This window comes from Zeus faber, assembly GCF_960531495.2.
Source record: "Zeus faber genome assembly, chromosome: 7".
Classification (NCBI taxonomy): domain Eukaryota; kingdom Metazoa; phylum Chordata; class Actinopteri; order Zeiformes; family Zeidae; genus Zeus; species Zeus faber.
This window is the reverse complement of record NC_137203.1, coordinates 25,396,557-25,417,848: the sequence shown is the minus strand read 5'-3', so window position 1 is coordinate 25,417,848 and position 21,292 is coordinate 25,396,557. Positions and strand designations below refer to the sequence as shown.

General features: G+C 44.1%; 2 protein-coding genes across 3 annotated transcripts; both read right to left on the bottom strand.

Moving 5' to 3' along the window:
- Window positions 1-2,501: 2,501 nt before the first annotated feature.
- Window positions 2,502-12,412, bottom strand: rnf10 (ring finger protein 10). The gene is made up of 17 exons (XM_080004575.1): window positions 11,889-12,412; window positions 10,761-10,945; window positions 8,933-9,138; window positions 8,682-8,772; window positions 8,397-8,581; window positions 8,085-8,221; window positions 7,846-8,000; window positions 7,439-7,567; window positions 7,070-7,337; window positions 6,812-6,945; window positions 6,585-6,702; window positions 6,375-6,476; window positions 5,480-5,617; window positions 5,282-5,373; window positions 5,075-5,132; window positions 3,751-3,915; window positions 2,502-3,654 (listed from the first exon to the last, which is right to left on the bottom strand). The coding sequence occupies exons 1-17, from the start codon at window positions 12,052-12,054 to the stop codon at window positions 3,581-3,583; spliced, it is 2,403 nt and encodes an 800-aa protein (XP_079860701.1). The 5' UTR covers window positions 12,055-12,412; the 3' UTR covers window positions 2,502-3,580.
- A 1,354-nt stretch (window positions 12,413-13,766) lies between these two features.
- On the bottom strand, window positions 13,767-16,533 carry pop5 (POP5 homolog, ribonuclease P/MRP subunit). Of its 2 annotated transcripts, XM_080004615.1 has the most exons (5): window positions 16,492-16,533; window positions 16,260-16,402; window positions 14,820-14,969; window positions 14,428-14,511; window positions 13,767-14,308 (listed from the first exon to the last, which is right to left on the bottom strand). In XM_080004615.1, exons 1-5 carry the CDS (start codon window positions 16,509-16,511, stop codon window positions 14,217-14,219), a joined length of 489 nt encoding a protein of 162 aa, XP_079860741.1. In that variant the 5' UTR covers window positions 16,512-16,533; the 3' UTR covers window positions 13,767-14,216. The 2 variants fall into 2 exon arrangements, with proteins under 2 accessions (XP_079860741.1, XP_079860742.1); XM_080004616.1 differs by lacking the exon at window positions 14,820-14,969.
- Window positions 16,534-21,292: the final 4,759 nt, after the last annotated feature.

Below are 21,292 nucleotides of genomic sequence, written 5' to 3'. Positions count from 1 at the left end.
ACACATGTAGATAATAACAACTGATTAGATCTTGGAATTGCATGACGCCATGTGGAGGAATAAAAGACAAAGTGTGAGTGTTTTGGGCTAATCGTTTTGAAAACCTAAGGTGGTTAGATGGCGACAGGAAATCCCTTCTCTGGGATGGAATGCCAAACATTCCCTGTGATGGTGGGCTCAGTAAAATAGCTTGGATCAGTGAGGCCTATAAACATTATGAGCATTACAGTGATATGCAACAATAGGAGTAGAAACATACCTCAACATTAAACGTGGTACAAAATGATTAGAATATCCGCTAAGAGAGTTTAACTACAGATTTGTAATATATTCATTATTTTTCTGGGCAAAACCATAAATTATAGCTCGAGAAGAATGCCTCGTTGGAGGAGGAGCACGATGTGTTTAATTCCAGTACTATATTCCATGCTTATTCAAGCTTATGAAAATGACCATTTGTTGTTGCGTGGGGGGGACATTGTTGATCAGATCGTAAGTTACCCTCATTTTTCGTGAGTGCTGAAGGGATCTAGCCTGTGTAGCACATGCATATAGTCGGTGATCTCGTCAGGCCAATGCTGCAGGGAAACCTTCAGATCTGGACAACAGACCCCTACTACAGATAATACACACGGTCTAACCAACACGAACTTGTCTGAAATTATGCCTGATTGATGCATAATCGACAGAGTTCTCAACTATATTCACGCTGAAAATAAACACGAGTCGTGCTAAAGTCATGGTAGAATATAAACTTTTCCAGGTGGTTGTTTGGGAGTTACTCGATCGGTCCGTACCAGCTGATCTGAGACTTGAACACCGGGCTCTTCCATGCCCTGAGCTCATGATCATCCCTCTGCTCCGCACGGTCATTTACGGTGTAAACCGTATTAAAGGATTTGCCGCGGGGACTCCGTGGATACGTGGGAATGTTACAGATAAACACGGGGGAAAAAAACGAACGGGAAACAAAACCAGCGCGCTAGCAGCGACGCTAAAGCGCACCGCAACAAGTGTTTACATGTCCAGCGCTGTTCGGTCGGTCTCCTTCCTAATGGAGGAAAAATACGCGCGAGTGTTTCTGACAGCCGCAGCACAACAGTTTGACACCGAGTTGACACCAACGCGTCTTTCCGTGGATCCAAAAACTCCTGGACCAACAGATCGTCGGTTAGCGAGGGTCGGCTAAAGCACGCAAGGCGGTGAACTCGCAGGAAGGAAACAGCGATTCAGCCCCGCGCCGTTTGCTCGCCCGACCTGGCGACAACTTACCGAATGGGCACGCCGGGTTTTATCCTCTGCTTCTTTTGTTTTGGAATGCGGTAACTAGCCGCTAACTAACAAAGTGGCTAACTCGGCTAGCCGACGGAGCGCGTCCCGTCCCGGATCGCAGCCTGCTGGTGACTCGGTGCGAGCCCCGGCAGCCGAGGAAGGACCCGGGACCAAGGTAGTGGTGCAAGACTCGCGAACGATTCGCTCGTGGCGAACGAATCTTTTTTTTTTTTTTTTTTTTTTAATGAGTCGCTCGGGAGCCACTCCGGCACAGAGCGAGTGAGACCTCGACTGACAAACTGAAAAGTAATTCTGAGGACTAAATGACGCTCCACTGTTGGATGTGAGGCTGATCATTGCCACTGGCATTCCACCAAAAACAAATCATTTGAACAGAGCGGAACGAGTCCAAACGAGTCGGAAGGTTTCGCGACATTTTACCGAGTGACTCGTCAAGAGGCGGATCGTAAAAATAAGAGTCGAACCTCTCATCCCTCGGTCCAGTGATCGGCTCCTGGGCGCCTGTTGCGACTGCACACCGCTGTTATTATCCCGCGTTAGACACACTTCACGTGGGAGAAGTCGTCAAGTTGGCACACAACACAAGCATCCATACTGCAATTAACGTATTCCGACGTCAGATCATTTATCTTAAATTACGGGCCGTTGATTTGTTATAGTGCGCCCCCGCATGGATAACGCTTCAGGTATAAACTCTAAAACCAACCTGTTCAACGAGCTTCGCGTTGATGTAGATTGGACCTTTCAGACAGATGGCTGGCAATAAACGTGTGTGTGTGTGTGTCTCCCTCTGTGGTTAAAAAAAAAAAAAAAAAAACATTTAAAAAACATTTAACCTTTTGTCCCACCCAATCACGATTTGCTCACAACCACTGTAATTTCTGTCTGACATTAATGAATGTGTTACGTGGCTAGTAGAGACAGGACCAAGCGGGAAAACATATTCATACATTGGCAAAGTTACAAAAAAATCGTTAGATTGATTTGAGAAATACTTTACAGATGATAAAAAAAGACAAACATGGCTATGCAGATGCAGTATAAAACAATGAGAATATGCTAAAATTACATCATTACATCAACATTTTTTTTATATAAAAAGCTTAAAGCATAAGCTGTTGGATGTGTGTGGTTGGACTCCTTGTCATACAAGACGAGCAGAAAGGAGGAGACGCTTAAAAACAACAAAAAATCTGCTACAATAATAATTGTATAATAAACAGATTCTGCGGTTGTGCATATTTCTTTATTCAATCAATCACCTTAACTCAACTGGCTAGTTACGTCCACTAGCCTATAAACATAAATGTGAATAAATGAACCCGCAAACCAAACACTGTCAATATCTTTAAACTTCACTTCTGCTGTTTATGCAAGACACCTGTTAATGTCCGAAATTTTCCAACTTCACACTCACACCCGCACACACACACACACAACACTGAACCAATGTCGATAAAGTAATGTAGAGGTTTCGAAAATCTGAAACATACAATCAAAAAGGGGGAAGAGACAAAGAAGAAAGTGCATATAGATTGTTTAACCAGACAGAATAGTACTTATTTAACCCCTCTTCAATTCAATACCCCTTTTCCACTTAAACCATGAGACAAAATCAAAATATTGCTGCCAAATCTATGGCATCCATCTCAAATCACCAAATGCATTGATCGAGCCAATTATTATATTTTAGGGCAATGATGTGCTGAACTAGATTTAGCTTGTGGTAGGCAGTGTATGAAGGAAGGTTTACACGACGTGACTCACTGGCCAAGCCTTCATGATCAACTCCAGTTCGCCACTTTCTGAGCATCCGGCAACAGGTTCTCGGAACTACCGTGAGGGTGAAGATTACGCAGCTGGCTGACTGCTTCTCAAATACCTCCAACACCCCCATTCCTTTTCCGATTAACACTACACGCCAGAGGCGGCATTTTGGGAGCCCACAAAATGTTATGAGTCTGAGACAGGTGGAACGTTATCTAAATCTGAAGCGCACATACACACGACATGTTGCACCTGCGGTTCGTTACCAGGCCGACAGCTAACATTCCCTCTTGTGTCCGGGTTTAAATGTCGTTGACGAAGTTCCGTACAAAAACCCAAGCTAGCAATCCCAACGGTGAACCAGGGGCGATTAAAGCACAATGAAGCTTTGGCTACATACTAGACTCTATTTTCATAGTCGAAAGTAGATCTGTTTGGAGGAACAAATACAACAGTGAGATGTTTGGGGGGGGGGGGGGGGGGGGGGGGGTGTATGACATTTCTCAACTTCAGTGTTTGTCTACTTTGTGTGAACCATGGACGTGCTGAACAGAAGCTTCTGTTTTTTCTTTTTCTTCTTTCCTCCCTTCTCCTCTGGAAAACAAACAACATAAAGGACGAGAGTGAGTGCCGTTCAAAACAGGGACGGAGTCATTTCCGAGGCAGCGGGTCGCTGACCGAGACACTGACCGGGAACCACCACAGGCTGAGGTGGAGGGGCGGGGCCGTGGTTCATCTGCAGCAGCGCCGCCTCGAAGGCCTGGCTGAAGGAGTTCTGGAAACTGGGCACGGGAGCGCGGTCCGAGCCATCGCTCTCCCCCTCGCTGTCCGCCACAGGCGGGGCCAGGAGCTTGTCTGTGAAGTCACAGCAGAGTAAAGCAACGCTCTTCATGTCCTCAAGCCTGTGACGCCTCGAAGGAAAATCTCAAAGCAAATAGGGCGTGGCCGAGGAGGGGGCTGGGCCGAAGAGAGGGCTGGGTTCATTATCAAATGACTTGGAAAGAGGGAAATATCAACAAACTGCCCAACTGACAGTTCCTTAAAACGGCGCGTTTTCATGTAGTTTTATAGAAAACAACCTGTAGCGGATTCAGGTTTAATATAATGCAGGAGATAATGTACTTATGGGTCAATGGTGTGACACGGTTTTTCTTGTATCGGAATCCATTATCATTAAAATAAACTAGATATGAAGACGCAACAAAAAAAATCTATATAAAGTACGCTCAATATGAAACCACTTTCAGTTAAAAAAATATATATTATAGTTTATTCATTTTGAAAGTTTTGTGGCTTAGCCTGTCAAAAATTAAAATCTTAATAGACATACGTGAATAAACAAAATACATATGTTCTTTTACAAAATACATGTGTTCTTTAACAAAATAAAAAGCTATGAAAGGCTTAGACCTAAAAAAAATATTTATTTTTTAACCCTCCTTCATAGCAGCATTATGTAACCTTGGATATTTGGCGCCCCACCATTGTTAAACTTGGCTCGGTGTCCGAAAATAATTTATTTTACCAGACAAATTGGAACCTTATCGGTCACGTTTCAATAACGTGATTTCTTTATTTTCTTTTTTTATAAATTTAATTTTTTTATAAGCAACAAAGCGGTAATCGGCAGAGCCAAACATCAAGGAAGTGATGTAATGCCCTAAAGCATAACACACTTTTCCTGTGGTTTCGTACACAAACACCAAAGTTACATAGCGCAAGAACAGGCATTTGGGGGGGGGGGGGGTAGATGGGAATGAAAGAGGTGCCAGTCTCCATATTACAAGCCAGTGTACCACCAAAAAGAGTTTGATGCTGTTAAAAAAGTTACCTAGTGTTGCTTTAAAAACCTTAGTTGTCATTTACCCTCATACTCATTTTGGCACTAGAAAGTCACCTCTAATCCAAGGTTTACTTGGGAGTAAAAAGCTGCAGAAAACATCAACAAAGCAGGTCTAGGGATAAAGTATAGTACCATGAATTACATTCATTGATTGATTGAGACTTGGATTACCTTTCTTTGGAGTGATCCTGGAGCAGACATCAGCTCTAGCTTTACCATCTCTAAGCATCTTAAAAAAAAAAGAAAAAGAAAGAAAAAGAAAAGGCATTCAAAGGGGAAAGTCAAGAACACCCAACTGTGAAGAGAGTTTGGCAATATCAATACTGTTTGATATCTCTTATATCATGAATGTCAGACTGTGATGTTGGCCATGCGCACCTGTGCGAAGGACATGCAGTGAGCGTCGTCCTCCACGCTTCCCACAGTGGGGGAAGAGCTCAGGCCGTTCAGGCTCGGGAACATCATACCCTCTGCAAAGGCACAAGAGGCACACCCCACTCACAAATTTTCCCAGAGTAACTTGATTCACATGGAACAATTGGGTGCAAGCGATTCAGACGGAGGAGCATCTCTCACCCGAGGTAGGGTTGCTGCTGAGCGGAGGGGGCGGAGCCAGCACAAAGTCGGGCTGCACCAGCGGACAGCTGGTGTCGGGAGGCGATCCAAACGCAGGAAACTGCTGGAGGTTCTCCAGACCAATATGCATCTCTGGGTCTGACATTTGGGGTAGAGATGTGCGTGTATATTTATATTAATCCAATGAGTAACTCAAGACACCCCTCCTCCCCGGCCACAATAATAACAACAACGACAGGAAACGGTTGCATCTATGGCAGAGGTCTTCAACCTTTTTCCAGCTCAAGGACAACTTGGTGCATAGAGAAACAGAGCAGGTACCCCCACTCGAGAGGAAAACAGAGTACCGGCAGCTTGTGAGAAGTCAAGAAAAAAGTCACAGTACACCCAAGAGTAAAACGTAGACATGTCGTTGAGTAACGGGACACTGCTTATATGAGAGACAATAAACCAAGGAGGTATGTCCCATTTTGATATAATTACTTGATATAAGGTCAATTTCTCACTCTATGTGTGGAAAAACATTCAAGTGAAATGTATTCAAGAAATTTGTATTGCACCATTTCCAAAATACAGAATATAAAAGCAATGTATCAGATTTAATTAACATCAGTTAAATTAACAAGTAACATTGTATCTACACAAAATAAACACAAATAAAGAGCAATGCAGAGATGGGCACACAGTGGCATGGAGGTGCACATGGCTGGGATTTCTTTGTCAAAAAGGAGATAATATATATTTATCTCCTTAATGACAAAGAAATCCCAGCCATGTGCACCTAGATTGAATGAAAATATATTTCAAAAAAATTGAAAGGACGCCACATTAAGAGCCACTGCTCTAGGGGTCGCTGACCCCTGGGTGAAGACGACTGGTTTGTGGCCATACTCACATTTCCCCTGCTTCCTGTTCTCCTCCATTTCGATACGTCTCTCCCGGCGCTTCTCTTCCCTGGCTTTCTTCTGTCTGAGGCGCTTCCTTTTCTCCAAGTCATCTAACAATTCAATTTGATTTTTTTAAATAAAACCAGTATGAGCTGCAGCCAACAAATGCATACCATCGCGGTGTATTCACATCTGCAACACGGGCGAGTCGCACTGACCCCCGAAAGTGTCCAGCGTTTCTTTGGACAGGACTGGAGGCTGCAGGGCCAGTTCACAGAGGCTGAACTCGCATGTGAGGGGCAGGTGAGCCAGATAGCGATGCCGACGGCGGACCTCCTACAAAGAGAGTGCAGGAATTACCAGCCACTCCCACTTTTTTTTGTTTTTAATAGTTTTTTTTTGGAAAGAGAATAGAAATGGAAGGCGCAAATAGTTGACGCGTTACCTCGGTGACCGTGTGTCCCTCCGTCTCCACCACCACGGCGGTGAGGTAGTCGGGGCTGGCCTCTAGGCTGCCATACTCCCGCAGGAGACAGCGTACATTCACAGGATGCAGGAACATCTGCTGGCAGTCCTCAGCTTGGGATAGGAGTATGGAAGTTAGGAAAAAGATGTAAACCTATTGATATACTACACAGGCAATTAATGACTGTTAATCTCTGCTGTGAAAAGAACCAGGAAGGAACACTGTGGCTTCTCTAACCTTGGTAGAAATAGTAGTAGGGTCTGTGCTCCACGTTGGCCGGGGCACGGCCAGGCTCTGCCGGGGGGCTCTCGTCAGAGGGCTGGGGTTCTGGGTCTGCATCTGGGTCTGCATCTGGGTCTGCATCTGGGTCTGCGTCTGGATCCGCGTCGGGAGCCTCCTCCAGCAAACTCTCCAGGATGCATTCATGTAAGCGGGCTTCCTCTCCGGAGGCCTCCTCTGTGAGCTCTACCTCATCGTCAAATGCAGAAGAGTACTGAAGCACGGGCTGAAGAGGAAAATATCTGGTCAGTGACTGACAAATCTATCTGATCAGGAACTCCCTAAATAGTGTTTGCGTATTTGAAAAGTGGCCACATTTGGATTCACCTTGGTGCTGCTGGTGATGGTCACAACTTCCTGCACAACGGGGGCAGGTTCATCGAGGGTTAGAGAGGACAGGTCCATCTTCTCCCCATCGCAGGCCTTTTGTTGCCTCGACAGGGCCTCTTCTCTCTCCTAAAGCATGGTGACACACAACAGGGATACGGGAACAGCGATCAATGACCACGTCATCGTTACTTTAAGTCCGACAAATCAACCTTAGAGTTTAGCGTTTGCCTTTTCGATGTCAACGTTTCTGTGACGAAGGCATTGTCGTTGTCCAGGGACATGCTGGCCCGTAGCTCTGTTTTGGTTCATAGTGCACCATCTACTTTATACCTGTTTTACTACTTTATACCTGATTTACAGATCACTCATCACAGTCAGTGAAGATAAGGGGTCTTTTAAGTTACCTGCAGGTGGCACAGGGCGCTTTGGATGAAGCAGCCGTGGGCATCGTCTTCCTGGCTAAGCTGAGCGTGCAGGGCGGCCTTCTCTTCGGCCACCAGGCTCAGCACCTGCGTCGGCGAGGCCAGCAGCAGTTTGGAGTACTGGCTGAGACCAGTGTCTAAAGAACACACAGGCAGTGGAAATTTAAGAAATATGATATTATTTGACAATTCTGATAATATCAACTAAAGCCGACCCTAACCTCCAAAGCGAACAGGCTCCTCCACCTTCACCCACTGAGAGCTCGGCATCGCCACCAGCGCCCCCTTCTCCCGCCGCATCAGGCGCATGGTGATGAGATCACCCACAGCATATTGCCTGGTCTCCATAGCAACCACGCTGAAACGACAAGCTTTATGTTTATTTCTGATTGTTTAGTTCCCCTCTCTTCATTCTATTCAAGTAGAATTCAGGAGTTAAATTTGTGAAACTGCTAAAAAACTATTTTTTGCTTTTATTTTTTTAAAGGGTTAAAGGTCAAAATGATCCTCTTTGTGGATCCACTTCTACAAACCTTTTCAGGTCTGCGGTGTGCACGGCCTCGTAACAGATTGGACACGTGGACCAGCTCTTGTCGCTGAGAGACAGGAAGTGGAGCATGCAGGGCCAACAGAAGATGTGCCCACACCGGGTGATATGAGCCGCCACCGGAGGGTAGAGGCAGATAGGGCAGGAGGGAACCTCATGGCTGTAGATACGCTGTAATGCATAAAGTTAACTTATTCAAGATTCACTGTGTTGAGCTCTAAATGTAGCTGATCTTATTTGGAATTGCAAGGCAAAGCATGTGGTTACTCACCACTTGCTGCACACAGTCCCAGTTAACCAGCGTGTCTGGGTCAGTGAAGTGAGCCTTGTAGTCCTGGTCGTCAGTCACCACAAACTGGCAACTAAAACAGAACAGAGTTTTCTTTGACATCAAGGGGCTTCAAGAGGCATGCAGCCACTGCTGAGCCATTGCTGAGCCACTGCTTCATGCATCTGCTTATCCATTCTACCTATAGCAAATTAAAACCTATGTCAAGAGTAATATCAGCAGAAGTTGCTCACTTGGCCTGCAGAAAGAGTTCCTTGTTGAAGGGTTTATGCTTGTGGCCCCACTTGTTGCGGCGGCCCCAACACGTATGGCCTCCGTCACCAATGCCACCATTGCCCCCACGGGGTTCAAAGGTGAAGTTGAGCAGGTGGTTCAGGCTTATCTTTTTGGGTCCAGCAAATTGAGCCGGGCTAAACTCGGCCCGGCGCGTCTCTGCTACCTACAGAAACAGGGAAATGGATTAGTTAATTATAGATTACTAAGGAATAACTATACAGAACACGCCTGACCATCTCAACATGTCAGTAAGATTTTTATTCATGGAGGGATTTAATACCACTACAAAAACTATTACTACTAGTAGTAGTACTAGCACTATTACTGCCGCTGAAACTATTATCACTACAACTGCTATTGGAATGACTACCACCCTGACCACTATGGCTTGAAGTACTACCACTACTACTCCTGCTACTACTTCTAGTACTAGCACCACCACTACCACAGACTGTCAGCAGAATATACACCGATCAGCCACAACATTAAAACCACAGACAGGTGAAGTGAATAACATTGATCATCTCATTCCAATGGAACCTGTCAAGGGGTGGGATATATTAGGCAGCAAGTGAACAGTCAGTTCTTGAAGTTATGTTTTGTAATCAGGAAAAATGGGCAAGTGCAAGGATCTAAGCCACTTTGACGAGGGAGAAATTGTGATGGCTAGACGACTGGGTCAGAGCATCTCCAAAACGGCAGGTCTTCTGGGGTGTTCCCGATATGCAGTGGTTAGTACCAACCAAAAGTGGTCCAAGGAAGAACAACCGCTAAACCGCGAACAGGATCATGGGCGCCCCAAAGCTCATTGATGCACGTGGTATGCGAAGTCCAGCCTGTCTGGTCCGATCCCAGAAGAGCTACTGTAGCACAAATTGCTGAAAAAGTTAATGCTGGCTATGATAGAAAGGTGTCAGACCGGTCAAACGCCCATGCTGACCCCTGTCCACTGCCGAAAGCACCTACAATGGGCAAGTGAGCGTCAGAACTGGAAAATGAAGCAATAGAAGAAGGTGGCCTGGTCTGATAAATCACATTTTCTTCTACATCATGTGGATGGCCGGGGTTAGTGACCGATCGCGATCGAGCATCTGTGGGATTTACTGGAACAACAAGACGGATCCATGGGGGCCCCACCTCACAACTTACAGGACTTAGAGGATCTGCTGCTAACATCTTGGTGCCAGATACCACAGGACAACTTCAGAGGTCTTGTCGAGTCCATGCCTCAACAGGTCAGATGTGTGTTGACAGCACGAGAGGAAGCTACAGTACACAGTATTGGTGGTTATCAGTGGTGGTGGCTGATCAGTGTACACAGTGTTCTCAAGATACTGTCAATTCTGTGAAACCCTTCATGTCAAGACTTAAAATATACTTTCAAAGCCAAATACAATGTTTGCCCTATATTTATACCAGCCAGGCCAACAAAAAATATTGTGCATCCCTTACTACATCAATCATCATTTGCGCCTGGAAGCCTCTGTGCGTTACGGTTCCTTCACTATCTAGCTTTTGAAATACCCATGCGCGTGCGCACACGCACACACACACACACACACACACACACACACACACACACACACACCTCATTTAAATCATAATCCCAAACAACTGGAATTGAAAAAGTCAAAGCCACTTAAGTAAAAAGAGGGGAAGAAAAAAAAAAAAAAAGCAGTTTTAACAGCGCATACGACCATGCCTGGTAAAGAAAATCCGGGGACATGAGATACATATTTCTTTCCACCTTTAGAAGGTAAAGTATGGTCCTTTCTGAATCCTCACCTCCTCACGTCGTCCTCCGCCTGCAACACTGTACTGCCGTCCTGCGCCTCTCGCAATTGGTCTCTTGTCAAAATTCTTGCTTTTCTGTGAATTGGTGCGACGAGGGCCCGGAAAGCTCTCAGTTTTAGCGAAGGAGGGCTCACGTTTCCGACTGTACCGCTTGGAGCCTCCATTATTCTTGCCATCTGAAAAGAAAACATTGCTTAATGTTCAGCTATCGCTGAAATAATCAGTTGATTGAAAGTCATAAAGTACAAGGTCTTACCACATGAGATGACCAAATTAGGATAATACACATCTATACACATATGAACAGGGGTTAACAGCTGACTGTGTTGACAAGTGAGAACATGGACCGGTAAGGGCAGTTACACTAAAATAAAGGCTCAAGGGCCAAGGTACTAAAGTGCAAGCTAGGTTTCATTTCTACAAAGCTTTGGAAATAAATATGCAAGAATTGGTAGAAGACAACGTTAGATGGGAACAATAATGAACAGGTTAAGAACTGCAAACATATAAAGAGTGGTGGGGACGTTACTTAAAACAAGTTTGGACCGATGGGTCGGTCGAGATGTTAGTTCTGGAAAGAAATGCTAATTCTTGTGTGCAGCCATGAAAGGTTCGACCCTTTTTTTGAGATTCGGTTCTTGTCGCCCAGTAAAGAGTCGTTCGCTTTTGTGCCGAATCGCTCGGTTAACAGTTCACACAATTCAAAAAATCACACAGTTTTACGACGTGATGCATAAATACTTAATTCGTTTTTTTTTCTTTGACTGTATTCATTGAATTCATTGTTTTTCAAGTAATATTACATTCGATCTCACTGGAGGAATACTATGATGCCGCAGCACATATCCGCATATGCCAGCAAAATAAAATACTAAAAAATACAAATCTGGTAATATACAACAAACATATGCACCAAACATCCATTGTTTTTTTTAATTTAAAAGATGAATTCGGTTCGAACGCATCGTTCGGGTCTTGGGTGTGCCAGTCGAGAGAGCTTGACTGGCAGCTCTGATGTAAACAACCCTACCGCTAGGCCCCAGCGGGCCTCGGGACACAGCAGCTAGATTGCGCTAACATCGTGGGACTTATCGTGAACCTTCGAAAGGGGCTCCTTACCTGTTTTGGGTTTAGATTCGCTGGGTGCCGGTCCAGTAGAACTCGATCGAGGTGGGATCTTGCTGTTGGCGGTGCTGCTGTTGGAATTCTTCTCCATGTTTGTCACCTGGCGCCGAGAGGGTTTGAGGCCGAGCTCCGGGAAGAGAGCCTCCGAGCTCTCTGGCATCAAACGAAGAAACGGGATAGGAGAGCGGGCTGCGATGGGTGCGGGTTAGGCGACAAAGGCCCTGGTTCATTTCTGTCAAACACGGAGACCCCATCACGGCGACATATTGACAACAACACAAGACAGAGAAAAACAAGAGACACGATCGTAGCGTCTCAAATCTCGCGGAAAATGATCCCGGGTTGAACGAAAGCTCGTTACGCGGGGCCAAGACCCCAAAAAAGCGAGCCCTATACTTCTTTGGAGAACGCGATGCCCGCGCAAGGCGTCGAACGTTTTCCCAAAGACAGGAAAACGCGTGAATGTAAAGATTTTGTCCAAAATATGATGTGGGTTATTGCAAACTTGCACTAATGGCGACGGGTCGCCAGACAAGAACTTGGGGGACCCGGATTGAGCAGCAGCTGCTGCGCGCGACTACAATCCGCGGGGCATTCTGGGAAATGGGGTCATAATGGACGGGCTATAGTCTAAAAATCAACCCCCCCCCTAAGTGTAGTCATAATGGACCGGTTATATTGGGGTCATAATGGACCGGTTATATTCTAAAAACAGACCACCCAGAGTTTTATATCGATTGATTGCATTTGTGGTATTCATAGAAAAAAAACAAGATTCAAGGGGTTACTTGTCACATACATATACATGTCCATACGGTCATATACATTTATGCAGTGAAATGTCATGACACCCGGTGATTACGCACAATAAGCTCTAAAAATACTACAATGTGAATAAAGAAATAATTGGAAATTCCCTTGGTCGCCTAGTCCTTGAACGGCCCCTTTAAATAATAATTATACAGCTCCATAAATAAATACGCGATCATTATTATTACTACCACACGTTACTTTGCCCACTGTAACCCCACACTGTATGTTTCTTGAGCTGTATCTGACTTACTTTTATTTGGTATTCATCAATTTAGTTCACGAAGGCCCTGTTCACACCTGGCATTAAAATGCGTCCCGGGTGATCCGATCCCAAGGAACGGATTGAGGGCGCATTGAGATGCTACCGCTCAGGCCACATCGGATTGGGAGGTGCTCAGGGACGCATGTGGCCACATCAGTTTACTTAAGTAGTGTGAGCGCACATGGCGTCCCTGGCCGCATTGAAGGGTCGCCAAATCAACTACGTGTGTGCGCTTTGTATGGCTGAACGTGATGTGTATTTATTTTGTGTAGCAGCGAGCGGAAAACCCCACGGATAAAAACAGATAATGTGCGACGTCACATACGGAGACGCCATAATATGGAGAAGCGTTGATAAGCGACGGCTGATCACAAGTTGTCACCAAGACGCGTGTGGAAATGCATTGTGAAGCCAGGCGTGAACAGCAACCGGCCTATTCCGTTATTCCTAGTTGCGGTATTCGGTGCACCCGGGGCTGCTTTGAACACTTTTTTTTTTTTACCAAAGTAAGTGATTCGAACCCCGCGGGACACTCAGTCAAGAGCATCGAGAAGGCAGGGGCCGGGACGGGCGGTGGCAGGGGCCGGGACGGGCGGTGGCGCGGTCTCAAGTGGATCTACGCGATCTGGATATATCCGGATACAAGTTTCCAGGTCCCATAACGAATACTTTTACTTACTGTAATATATGAATTCCACCCCCAACATTAATGAAATACTATCTTGTCAGTAAACAATAATACTAAATATATTTGTTGTAGACCTACACCAGAGCATGGATACTTTTCTGGATGCTATCTTGGCAAACACGCCTTTTATTATTAAACAAACAAACAAAAACAAAAAAGTAGTTTAGTTCAAAATATTAGATAGATAAATTACATTTGTACATAAGAAAATATACATTTGCAGCACTATGAAAACATGACTAGTGACATATTTAGTAACTTAGATGACACTGTAATCTAGAGTAACTGGGTAGTGTTTTAGGGTATTTTGAAAGGAATAGATACCCTTCCATTACTTGGGTTATTATGGTAACCATACCCATTCACTCCTTTGATCAAAACCATTAAACAAAATTGTGACATAAATTAAGCCAATGTTATTGTGTAACCTCCATCAGCTCTATACTGAAACATCTTACTGTAGGAAAATAGCAGAAGTGTATCCCACTGAAATTCTTGTTTACATTCTTTCCTACAAGTCCCATAACCTATTGTGGCACTGTCAACAGGCAGCAACAAATTATTCCTCTTCTTCTCCACTCCCTTCTTCTTTTCCCTTTAGGAGATGTGAGGAACAGCTTAGTATGGCTTGGCGAACCTGGTGTATTTCTTCTGTAAATGAAGAAAAACATTCATATGATAAGCAACACATATGCTGAACAAAAAGTAGTCAATAAAAAAAATGGAGAAATGGCTGTAATTCAAAGGTATTAATCTGGACAATTCCTTGCCTTGGTTTTTACATTTGGGGAGCATTCGATGTAGTTGCCGGGTGTTGTATCGGACCAGAAACTTTTGACATGTTCTGATTGTGCCTGGAGACAATAACAAATATTTGTATTATATTGGGGAAAAAAGAAAAGTGAATTTCACATTGGAATCAGAAAGGATGAGCATTCTTCACTGATCAGTTAACCATGGCTAGGGTGATGCATAGATTACCACAAAAAGTTCCCATTTTATTAATTATTTTGTTGGGTTGCATATGGTTTTGAACAATACATTATAGGACCATAATATTAAATATATGCAGAATAAATACTAAAGTGCATACCAATAATGATACAGTATGATAAATAAATAATTACACTAGATTAGATCATTACTACTGCAGTACCCTTACCTCCAACATGTAAACAGCTGATAAAACAAGGCACTCTCGCCCCTTGTTTTTTAATACTGGTAATGAAAGTTAATGCAGACCAGATGAGTCTGTAGGAACTTTTGGGGCAGCGTAGAAATACTATTCCAGTGTGGGCATTGACATATTTGACTGAAATGACAAACAAAAAAGAATTACTTCTACACTAGTTCAAGTTCAAGAGATTATTTGTCACATACATATACGGCATCAGGAAATAGAAGTATATTTAACAGTCATGTTAAAAAGGATATACACGATCAGGCACAACATTAAAATTACTGCCAGGTGAAGTGAATTACATTGCTCATCTCCTTGCAATGGCACCTGTCAAGGGATGGGATATATTGGGCAGCAGGTGAACAGCCAATTGTTGAAGTTGATGTGTTGGAAGAAGGAAAAATGGGCAAGGGTTAGGATCTGAGCGAATTTTACAAGAGACAAATTGTGATGGCTAGACGACTGGTCTGTCTAGCCGTCTGATCAGATCCCACAGAACAATTACTGTCGCACAAATTGCTGAAAAATGTAATGCTGCTATGATAGAAAGGTGTCAGCAACAAACTGTGCATCACAGCTTGCTGCATATGGGGCTGCGTAGCAGGCGACCGGTCAGGGTGTCCATGCTGACCCCTGTCCACTGCTGAAAGCACCTACAATGGGAACATGAGCGTCAGAACTACACCATGGAGAAATGGAAGAAGGTGGCCTGGTCAGATGAATCACATTTTCTTCTACATCATGTAGGTAGCCTGGGTTAGGGTCCGATCCGATGGAGCATCTGTGGGACGTGCTGGAACAACAAGCCCGATCCATGGGGGCCCCACCTCACAACTTAAATGGACTTAAAGGATCTGCTGCTAACATCTTGGTGCCAGATACAACAGGACACCTTCAGAGGTCTTGTGGAGTCCATGCCTCGACAGGCTGTTCGGCGGCACGAGGGGGAGCCACACAATATTACTGGTGGTTAGTGGTGGTTTTAATGTTGTGGCTGATCGGTGTATATAAAAGCAAGGTAAAGTATTAAAAGTATATTGACATATGCAACGCCCTATAGAATATAATATGCCATAAAGCGCCTACTGTACCTCTTTTTCTTCAGTTGAGCACTCAGGTATATATATGATTACAGTTTACAAATAAGACAGTACCGGTGGTGTCAACGTCATTAACAAGTGTGTACATGGCTCTGTTATATCAGGGCGCTGCATATGACAGGTATTTTACTTTAAATACTTTATGTGCATTTAAGAGCTAGTACCTATACCTAAATGCCAATGTGGTACTTTCACTTGTACCAGAGAAATTTAGTGTCGGGGTATTTGTACTTTTACCTCGGCAAAAGCTCTGAGCACATCTTTCACCACTGATAGTTAAATAAATAACAACAATATCATATTATAATAAAAGCATCTTCACCTGAGAAGCCGATGCCGCACAGCGCGGCTCCGTAGTCCCCGTGTGCGCAGGCCACCGCGTTCCTCACCGCAAAGCCGATCGCTCGCTCGTCGATCAGCAACCTCTGGCGTTGATCCGACACGTTCACCTCGCACAGCAAATACCTGTCGACGCAAGAGAACGCGTGAGCATGTCAAGCGGGTATTCGGTTTGTTAAATATGGCACTGGAATAAAAATAAGAAAACAGTGTACCTCGACTTGACTCGCACCATATCTGCTACTCCTTCGTTGAAACTTTCGGTTGTGAAGTGTTGCTGACGCTGAGCTAAAGCGTACGAGCGCCGCCCTGTTGGAGAGATAGTATATGGTTGACCCGAAACCCTCATTATAAATTAGAACTATATAATAGTCTCAGCACTCTTGAAAAGCAAACTATTTACCCCACGAAAATATATACATGATACACGAGATGAAAGGGGGACTTTCTGCAGTTCTGCTGTGTCTGTTTGTGTTATTTATCATGAATGAGTTTACTTTTCTTTAAAAAAAAGTCTTAATGATTCTTTTGAACCATTGCATTACTTCAGTATTTCATGCTTGCTCCATTCACATACATTTTCCTATATGACGATCTAACTTGATGAATGACCTAATAACTTAACTACTAAGTATAAACCATGTCTCTCTGAGTTCATCATTAATAGTCTAAGCTGGGGTCCACAACTGAAGATGTTTTCATATAGGTGGAAACATCTCTAAGTGGTCACCGCCAAACTCAACCCCACCCAAGAGGACTTCCCCAACCCCACTCAAGGCTGTTGTGCTGAATCATTAGGGATTGTAAAATCTTGTCCTAGTAAGCATTCTAAGCAACCATGAAAACAATACAACTGACCCCAAGATCTTCAAAATACATCAATCAACAGCCAAGATATGCAGTCTTTGATGATTTCATGACCTAAAATGACATCTATTTCCTAATTTTCTGCATATGAGTAGTGTAATTTATGCCAAGTTTGTGAACATGTGCGCAGAAATTAACCGATTCAACTCAAAACTGGGAGAAAGAAAAATGTGAAATATACAATTAACCTTAACATTAAAAAAAACCTAAAAAACAGTAAACAAGAAAGATGTTTGTTTGCATTCAAACAATTTATAAAAAATAAAAAAGACAATGATATTGATAACCAATGAATATAAACCTAAAATGTAACAAAAAAAAACAAGAAAAAAACAAGAACCAAGAGAAAATCACCACACAATGAACCTCCAATAATAAAACTAAACCTGAACAAAACAAATTTGGCGATATACAATAGAAAAGTATGCAAGGTGACAGTAGAACAGGATGCATCTAAAAAAAATGTTGTTGATTGACAAAGAAATAATGATGTTGATTAATAAATTAATGAAGAACGGAGCAAAGCACTTTCAGGGGGATATTGGTACCATGGTAACCAACTGAACAAGAAGTTGCAATCATGTGACACAGTGGTTCTTTGATGGTTCTATGACATCACACCGTGTCACAGTCCTGAAGGATAAATGAGTGTTTTCACAGTGAACAGTTAGTGATCCATCAGAGATCCATCACAGCTGAACAGCATTGTGTGAGTATTGGGGTTTTCCTTAACCATTTGTTATTGTAGAAACGGCCACTTCGTTTTTCAGTCCAGTGGATCAACCTCAGGTTAAGGAATGTATTCATTACCATTTTAAGGAAAACTTCATGGAAGCCTTTTGTACTTCACTGACATTACCAATTGGGTTGTTTCATCACTGATTCCCATCTATTTCACACTAATCCTGTGTTCAATGTTAAGAATTTTCTTTGTCTACGTGCGAGAGAATCACAGTAAGCATGTGGATGCAAACATCTACACAGTGAGGTTGTAACACATAAGTTTATTCTGAGACATTAGAAAAGTGACACTTTACATTCTTTATAGATTCACCTTTTACTAATATTTAATGACTGAAATTTTAAAATCCTTGTTTTCCCCGATAGTTTCCACCTCTGTTAGTGTTGGATACATGGATACATGGCCAACACTCAGCAGACCCACATGAAATCATCTGAAAGTCTGCGTTGAGCATTCTGAATGGCAGGAAGCGCTTTCATGTCACTTCCTGTGACAGGAGACGGGAGCGATATGGACAAACCAAAACCGACCTCCCGGAAGGACGGGGCAGAACAATGGCATTAAAACACCCAAACGTATCACAATGGAAGCAATACCCACAGAAATACATGTGGTGATAGAGACAGTCATGGCCCTGAAGGACAAGCTAGAACGTTATGATCAGCAGGTTGTTACTCAAGACCACGAGCCATTTGAGATTATTGATTTGGAGAATCTGGAGAACAACCTGGTTAAGTATATGGAAGACAAAGAGACATGGTTTGGAGGTAGGGGAAGGGATTCAACTGAAGAAGAGAGAAAGGTTTGTCAATTAACAACAAATACAATAGGGACACAATCACAGTGGGAAGGTATGAAATCTGATAGAGGAGAGAGGAAACCAGTGGGAGGACATGAACCTGACCGAGGAGAGAGGAACCATGTGGGAAGATCGGAACGAGGAGGGTGGAACCCAGTGGGAAGACACCAACCTGATAGAGGAGAGACAAACTGAGTGGGAAGACATGAACCTGATAGAGGAAAGAGGAACCCAGTGGGAAGACATGAACCTGATAGAGGAAAGAGGAACCCAGTGGGAAGACATGAACCTGATAGAGGAAAGAGGAACCCAGTGGGAAGACATGAACCTGATAGAGGAGAGAGGAACCCAGTGGGAAGACATGAACCTGATAGAAGAGAGAGGAACCCAGTGGGAAGACATGAACCTGATAGAAGAGAGAGGAACCCAGTGGGAAGACATGAACCTGATAGAAGAGAGAGGAATCGAATGGGAAGACATGAATCTGATAGAGGAAAGAAGAACCCAGTGGGAAGACATGAACCAGAGAGAGGAACCCAGTGGGAAGAGATCAGAAGTAAAGATGAGAAGCAGGAGAATATGGAAGGAGGAGCAAATTACGATTATTGGAGAAAGATTTAGAATTTTTACATTTACATTAAGATAATTTACAGCACTCTTTTCCTCCCCACAATAGTTGGGACATCAATATAATAATGTAATTATACAACAACAACAACAACAAATGTCATTGTTTTTCTATGTAACACAATAAAGCTTAATAAATCCTTATGAACAAGGACAGGTGTCTACTTGACGTAAACCCTATAAACCAATAAACCAACAGTTGTATAATGTTAGTATATTCGGTGTGTGTAAATATGTAGAGGGTTGACTTTTAGACTCTTACATATATTCTGTTTACCTAAATGTTTCGACTGATGACTGACTCGCTCGACTGATGACTGACTGGCCATCCTGAGACAGTTTCAGCCTCAAGCTCCCCTAAAAAGGATGAGACAGAGGAGTTGCTGTCTGGGACCGGACTGGGTCAGCGTTGCGATCCAACGAACAACTGAAATGGTGAGAAGTTTTTCAAGTTTTAACCAAAACTCAAAATTTATGTTATGGTCCAATTACCGACGGATTTTTCCTCAGGGAATAGGCTTACATATATGGGATAGACTTATGTATATGGGGTAGGCAATTATGTATATACAGATATGTGCATTAAAGTGGCATGTGAATAAAGTAAGGTAGTGTTTGTGGGATAATACAACACAGTATACAACGGTACGGCGCAGCAATACGGTATCACCGAACAACAGAGAACAGTGACACAGTATGTGGTACAGCATGCTACATACAGTACAGTAAGATAGTGGAGCCTATGTGTGTAGCTCATTGAGGACCCCTGGTGAGGTCAGCATTGACAGTTCTTATGGCTTGCGGGAAACAGTTATAATCCTTAATCAGTCTCTTGAAACACTTCATGACCACCGAGGTGAGGGCTACTGGACGGTAGTCATTCAGGCATGCAGGAGAAGCGATCTTCGGGACAGGAACGACGGTGAACTTCTTGAAGCAGGACAGGACCACTGATTCAGCCAGGGAGATGTTGAATATTGTAGTGAACACCGGAGGTAGCTGGTTAGCACAGGTTTTCAGTACTCGCCCAGATATGCCATCTGGGCCCGCAGCTTTCCTGGTGTTCACCCGCTTCAGTGCCTTCCTGACCTCCTGCACGGACACTGAGAGTGCGTGCTCATCCCCAGCGGTGTAACTCCAATTAGCCGGTGAGCTAGTGGCGCTGTTGCCAGACTCAAACCATGCATAAAAGGAGTTCAGTTCGTTGGCTAGGGAGGCATCCACCCTCGTGACTGGGGAGGAGCTGCTTTTGTAGTTTGTTATCGTCCGCAGCCCCTGCCACAGGTGTCTTGTGTCCCCCTGCTCCATCTGTAGCTCCACAGTCCCCCTGTACATCTGTTTAGTGTCCTTCACCGCCCTCCGCAGATTGTAAGACGCCGCTTTGTAATTGTCCATATTTCCGGATACAAGACCATCGTTGTAAGTGGCCGTGCAAGCATTCAGAGCGCAGCTGATGGATTTATCAACCCACCGTTTCTGGTTTGGAAATATCTGAACTTTCAATGTGGGAACGATGCTGTCTGCTACCGTAGCCAGAAAGCTCACCGCTACATCCGTAAACTCGCTGACGTCACTTGAACTTGATTGGAACATGTGCCAGTCTACGTCAGCGAGTGCGTCCTGAAGCGCAGCCTCTGATTGGTCCGTCCACCGCTTCACTTCCCTTGTCACCACCAGTTCTCGCACGATCAGAGGCCTGTAAACAGGAACCAGCGAGATCATGGCGTGGTCAGATTTCCCGAAAGCAGGGAGCAAGACGGTCTTGTATCCATTCTTGTAAGGTGTGTAGCAATGGTTCAAAGTTCTATCTCCTCTGGTGGCACACGTGATGTGTTGGTGGAAATTAGGCAGAACCTTTTTAAGGTTCGCCCTGTTAAAGTCCCCAGTCACCACCACACCCGCATCGGGATGTTTGTTTTGAAATCCACACAACACATCATACAGGTCCGATAGTGCTGTGTCGCTATCTGCTTGTGGTGGA

Bases quoted from the DNA above. Each gene is read 5' to 3' on its own strand.
- pop5 (XM_080004615.1), bottom strand. From the start codon at position 16,511: ATGGTGCGAGTCAAGTCGAG. The intron at 16,403-16,491 runs GTACACTGTTTT...TTGCGTCGACAG, and splicing joins ATGGTGCGAGTCAAGTCGAG to GTATTTGCTGTGCGAGGTGA. The intron at 14,970-16,259 runs GTGAAGATGCTT...TTGTCATTTCAG, and splicing joins GTGCGGCATCGGCTTCTCAG to TCAAATATGTCAATGCCCAC.
- rnf10 (XM_080004575.1), bottom strand. From the start codon at position 12,054: ATGCCAGAGAGCTCGGAGGCTCTCTTCCCGGAGCTCGGCCTCAAACCC. The intron at 5,374-5,479 runs GTGAGAGATGCT...GTGCCTTTGCAG, and splicing joins CAGCAGCAACCCTACCTCGG to AGGGTATGATGTTCCCGAGC. The intron at 5,133-5,281 runs GTGCGCATGGCC...TTTTTTTTTAAG, and splicing joins ACTGCATGTCCTTCGCACAG to ATGCTTAGAGATGGTAAAGC.